At 44.2% G+C, this 5,916-nt stretch overlaps 1 protein-coding gene and 1 pseudogene across 1 annotated transcript; one reads left to right on the forward strand and one right to left on the reverse strand.

Moving 5' to 3' along the window:
- Positions 1-1,487: 1,487 nt before the first annotated feature.
- LOC124110121 (heme oxygenase 1-like) lies at positions 1,488-3,544 on the reverse strand. The gene is made up of 2 exons (XM_046469240.2): positions 3,472-3,544; positions 1,488-3,256 (listed from the first exon to the last, which is right to left on the reverse strand). Exon 2 carries the CDS (start codon positions 3,195-3,197, stop codon positions 2,436-2,438), a length of 762 nt encoding a protein of 253 aa, XP_046325196.1. The 5' UTR covers positions 3,198-3,256; positions 3,472-3,544; the 3' UTR covers positions 1,488-2,435.
- A 1,308-nt stretch (positions 3,545-4,852) lies between these two features.
- LOC124110131 (large ribosomal subunit protein uL22-like) lies at positions 4,853-5,400 on the forward strand (annotated as a pseudogene).
- The last annotated feature ends 516 nt before the right edge of the window (positions 5,401-5,916 follow it).

Consider the following 5,916-nt stretch of genomic DNA (forward strand, 5'->3'; position numbering starts at 1 on the left):
AGTGTGAGCAATATGAGAGGTCATGGTCCTCGGCAAATTGAAACATTTAGGATGGTGGGGGGGGGGGGTTCTTATGTCCCATTTACCCCAAGGATGCTGGGTTTGTGTGTTGGTGAAGGCTGTGCTGGGTCAGCCTTAGGCTGTGAAGATGGCCATGGAGGTAGGTGGCTCTGCACCCTCTCTTGATGTTGGGCAGGTGAGTCAGGTGAGGGAGTTGTGAGAAGGAGCTGCTCTTGCTTTTGCTGAGTGGTTGGAACCTGGATGTGCTGTGTCCCTCATCTGATTCATATTCCAGATCTTTCTTCTGTGGCTTCCTGGGCTGCCTGGGTGCTGCCTGTGACATGCATTTCCCTGTGTCTGTCACAGGAGAGCCTGGCTCAGGTTCTGGTTTTAACTGTTGTCCCCTCTTCCTCTTTCCCCAGTTCTCATACAGCCCAAATGTTTTTGCTACTAGTTCCTTATACATTCCTTCCATCTAAGTGTTGTCAAAACCTCGGTCTCTTTCTCTGATACCAATCCAATAACAAGGACACAGTTTTGAGAAAAAGGAAAAAAAAAGTTTTATTGTTTTGCTAGCAAAGGAGAAACACAAAGAACTCCAGTCCCAGAAGCTGTGATTCTGCCCATAAGCAGGAACAGGGGTTTTTAAAGAGGTGACCCAAAGTCTGAATTCCATATGTTCTCTTTTGGAGTTGACATTCACTTGTTAATTTGGCAGATAGTCATTTCTGAGACTTTCTGGTACCACCCCCAATGTCTGGATTACTTCATTCTTGTGGTGGATGTGTGCTCAGGGACAGCTAACTCTGCCTAGGATGGGGAAGAAAGGTAATCCTGTTTTCCCTGAGATTAGAGAGGGGGAGAGATTAGGGAGGAGCAGGGAGAGAAGAAGAGAAAAATGTCCATTTTAAAAATCAGTTACAAGAGGAGGGGTTATGAGGGTAGGAAAGATGGTGGAATGAGATGGACACCATTACCCAAGGTACATGTATGATTGCATGAATTGTGTGTCTCTACACCGTGCACAACCAGAGACTTGAGATGTTGTGTTCCATTTGTGTATGATGAATTGAAATGCATTCTGCTGTCATGTACAACTAAGTAGAACAAATTAAAAAATTAGTAAGTATTTAAAAAAAGTTGCAATGGCAGAGCAGCAAGGGCTATATTCAAAGCATAAAGTAGACTACTGTTACACAGGTACTAACTGGGCCCAAAAGATCAGAGAATATGAAGTATGCTCAGGGTGGTATGGCCATCTTTGTCCAATCCTGATTGTAATATTGGCAGGAAGTTTATTTAGCTTTTAAAAAGATTTGTATACTTTGCAATGTGGAGAAGAAAAAAGAAAACAAGTTTTCTAAAAGAAATACTCTAAGAAAATAGAAGGGATAGTTTTCTTCCCTCTTTTACCAAGAGAATTAAACTTTTATTTTGTATTTTACTGTGGATTTGCCCATACAATATTCTACCATGAGATACTAGTTCCCTCCCTCTACTCCCCACTTGTGGGTATTCCTGAGTCCTGGCCAAAGTCAGGTGTGTGCAGAGAACTTCCTCAAGTAGAATTTGTGCAAAGGGACATCCAGGACAAGTTACCAGTCTGAGCAGTTGCTTTTGCCTATACTTGTCCCAGTCAGTTCGGTTGAGGAATGCAATGTAAAACCTGATTATGGATGATTCAGATAAATATGTTGATGTCCACATTCTGTTGGCCCAGGGGGCTGTACTGTACTTCTCTTAACTCCCCATCCTTGAGTACCTAAATCCTTCCAGTTGGCAGGTTTGATCTCTATGATTTATCCGCATCACCTGATAGAATACTTAGCAGGAGCCAGGTACGGTGGTGCACGTCTGTAATCCCAGCAACCTCAGGAGGCTGAGGCAGGAGAATCATGAGTTCAAAGCCAGCCTCAGCAACTTAGAAAAGCCCTAAGCAACTTAGTGAGACCCTGTCTCTAAATAAAACATTTTTTAAAAGAGCCCGGGATGTGGCTCAGTGATAAAGCTCCCCTGGATTCAACCCCTGTTACCAACCAAAATAAATAAATAAGTAGTTGTCAGGATGTCAGGAATCAGATTTTCTTTGTAAATTAGTGACATTTTATTAATGATTTTGTACCCTTAATAATTGATAAGTAAAGGTCACGTCCTGGAAAAATGTAAATTGATGTTACATTTTTCTATACTCCTAATGATGGTTAAGGAAATGTCACTTCTTGGCAAAGTTTTGAAATTGTATAATCAATGACGTATTCTGAATCCATAATGATGAGAAACATTGCAATAAAAGATGACCCAGAGAAAGCTGCATTAGTGCTCTCTCTGGAGATTGCTGCAATGGAACGACTCCTGTCTCATCCTTTTCGCCAACGCCACTCATCCTTCAGGACTCCCTGAACCCTGCTAGGGCAGACCCTGGCACTTCATCCCTTTCAATGGGAGCCCAGGAGGTCCTCACCTTGCACCTGGCTGCTGGCATGGGGGTGAAGGCCTGCCGTCTGTGAGGGGCGCTGGTCCTCGGGGTCTTGGGTCAGCAGCTCCTGCAACTCCTCAAACAGCTGAATGTTGAGCAGGAATGCGGTCTTGGCTTCTTCAATGACCTTTTGCCTGACCTCGGGGGTCATCTCCAGAGTGTTCATGCGTGAGCGGTAGAGCTGCTTGAACTTGTTGGCGCTGGCGATGTTGGGGAAGGTGAAGAAGGCCAGGCCCTCTCCGGAGCTGGGCAGGTCCAGGGCCTTCTGCACAATCTTCTTGAGGATCTGGCCCCCGGACAGGTCACCCAGGTAGCGGGTGTAGGCGTGGGCCACCAGTAGCTCGGGCTCCCTGCCCCCCACCTGCTGCAGCCGATCCACATACCGGTGCGTGGCTGCTGTGTAGGGTACAGCCTCCTGCCAGCGTGGCCCGTACCAGAAGGCCATGTCCTGCTCCAGTGCGGCCCTGCGGTGCAGTTCCTCGGGGAAGTAGAGTGGGGCAAAGACGGGGTCGTCCTTGTTGCGCTCGATCTCCTCCTCCAGGGCCACGTAGACGTGGTACAGGGATGCCATCACCAGCTTGAAGCCCTTTCGGGTCACCTGGCCCTTCTGGAAGTTCCTCATGAACTCGGCATTCTCTGCCTGGGTGTGCACCTCCATGGTGGCCTCCTTCAAGGAGTCGGACAGGTCCTGGGGTAAGCTGTGGCACTGCGGGTGGTCCATGGCCGGGGCTGGCTGGCTGGCGCGGGTGGCTCTGGTGGCGGCGGAGGAGCAGGCAGCGGCTGTCAGGAATCAGATTTTTTGTTAAGGAAAATTAGTGCATGGTGATATTAGAGAAGGAGGGAAGAATATGAGAAACATATGTAACTGCAGTATACAATTTGAATCATCTCCTATAGAGCCCTCTGGATTTGCATATAACCCTTGAGCCCACAGTGCTGATTCCACTAATACAGTGTGTAGATTGCTCATTGGTACTGGGTTGCCCGCTGCATACCTGTATTCGGGTTGATGTTCTGAGCTTCCCTTGCCCGTTTTCGTTAACACAGAGACCTGTTCACTGCTTCTGGTCTTTTTGAAAAAACAACCGTGGACTGTATCCAGTGATGACTAATGGAATTCCTGGGTTTTTCCAATCTCTCTCCCCATCAGTCATACATAGTTGCCTTACACAGTGTTGGAAATCCTGTTGTAGATTCCACTCTAGTTCCAGTTTGGGCTGGTTGAGCAGTCAGAGTGCTGATATATGGAGTGTGAAGGGCAATTTCAGGCAGAAACCAAGCACCTCAGCTTCTCCAAAGTCCAGATCGGATTGACCTGGGAACCTGGAATTAGAGGCATGCATGGAAGCTCCCATAATTACAGACAAATGCTCCCCACCAAATGGTTTTAGATTTTATTTTTTAAATTTATATATTTATGTTTTGGGGGTACTGAGCATCAAATCCAGGGTGTTTTACCACTGAATTACATCCCCAACCATTTTTTTTTTTTAATTTTGAGACAGGGTCTTGCTAAATTGCTCAGGTTGGCCTTGAACTTGCCATTCTCCCATTTCAGCCTTCTAAGTCACTGGGATTACAGGTGTGCACACCCATGCCCCATGAATTTTTATATTTTAGAACTCAACTACAGGATAATACTTGTACATGGAGGAATGAGCAATGCCTTTCACTGCCTATATACTGTTATTTTACTTTGATTCTTCAATTTATATGTAGTATTGGCATTCTACATAGCATCATATGTAGCACTGGGAATTTTTAAAGTTAACATTTAGTCTATAGGTTTTTTAAATTTTACAGCATGGTAGCAGTCCTACAAGAATCATGAACTTCACTTGGAGCATGTTGACTCAAGGACTGGCACTGTGACATCAGCTATTTATATTTATGAATAGGAGTTGACTTTGGGCTACTGTGTGTTTTGGGATGAGCTCAGAGTTTGGGTTGTTTTAATGGTCTATGATACATTCTTTTGTGCTTCTTCAAGAGATGTTTTTAAATGTTTTCCTCATAGGGCATGTCAAAAACCATCTAGTACATTTTTGTTCTTACATGATGAGGGCAGTAGTCTCAGGCTGACTAATCTGTCCAGTAGGAGTTTTTTCTCTGAGATCTTCCCATACTCTTCTGTTTTCTGTGTGACTCAATCAGTCCTCTGGCCATAGCTACTTGGTTTGGTACTTTTCACCTTACCCTAGTTGAGCCAGCTGTGCTTATGAGGTCCAGAGTGATAACCTGCAGTCTCATTAATACCCTTTCATGCATAGAATGTAGTTTAGAAGACCTCCTAGTAGGTTCTCCTAAGCTATGCTCATGTCTATCTTTAAAACATGTTTGCTCCCTTCTGTAAGGAGCCTGAGATGATCTGTGAAAATGGTTTACTACTCTCTTGCTCCAAAAAAACCCATGAAATCATGCAAATTAAGAGGTTCAAATCTACATGTTCACTTTAGGACCATTCATGAAACTGTGCCAGCCATCAAGGGTATGCATATTTGAAAAGCCACCAAGAACCTGAAAGATGTCACTTTAAAGAAGCAATATTTTACAGTCCAGGCTTACAATGGTGGAGTTAGGAGGTGTGCCTAGGCCAAACATTGGGGTGGACACAGGTTGGTGGCCCAAAAAGTGTGCTGAATTTGTGCTACACATGCTGAAAAATGCAGAATAATACTGAACTTAAGAGTTTAGACATAGATTCTCTGCTCATTGAACATATCCAGGTAAACAAAGCACACAGGATGCACCACTGTACTTATAGACCTCATGATCAGATTAACCCATATGAGTTCCCTCGCTACATACAGATGATCCTCACTGAAAAGCAACAATTTATTCCTAAACCAGAAGAAAAAGTTGCACAGAAGAAAAAGATACCCCAGGAGAAACTGAAGAAATAAAAACTGATGGCACAGGAATAAATTCAGCATAAAATAATTGCAAATAAAAGTTTAAAAAAACACGTTTGTCACTTTGATTTCTTGCATTTTGCAAAATATTTGTATTCTTCCAATAAATGTTCGAGAAGATCCCACCTGTAGGTTTTTATTATTCACAATGCATGATCAAAGAGGCTGTGTGTCTGCCACATGAATGAACCAACAGAGCTCAGTTCAGTCTGGTGCATTGAGGACAGAGGCTTGGGGGCAGAGGTATGAAGTTTCCTGGCCATGTAGAAGTTTTCTTTTTTGTTTATGGAAGTACTCCCCCAAAGGTAGTAGATCTATCACCTCCTTGTGAGAAATGACTCTTCTGGTTCACTTCTTAAAAGCCACAAATACAAGCTGGGTATAGTAGCAAAGGCCTATAATCCCAGTGGCTCAGGAGTCTGAGGCAGAAGAATCACAAGTTCAAAGCCAGCCTCAGCAATTAGTGAGGCTCTAAGTGACTTAGTGAGACTCTATCTCAAAATAAAAAATAAAAAGGGCTGGGGGTGT

This window comes from Marmota monax, unplaced genomic scaffold, assembly GCF_021218885.2.
Source record: "Marmota monax isolate L192 unplaced genomic scaffold, Marmota_monax_Labrador192_F-V1.1 WCK01_AAM20220418_F8-fsc00054, whole genome shotgun sequence".
Lineage (NCBI taxonomy): Eukaryota > Metazoa > Chordata > Mammalia > Rodentia > Sciuridae > Marmota > Marmota monax.

What these genes read in the sequence shown, in the direction of transcription:
- LOC124110121 (XM_046469240.2), bottom strand. Translation starts at nt 3,197, where the DNA reads ATGGACCACCCGCAGTGCCACAGCTTACCCCAGGACCTGTCCGACTCC.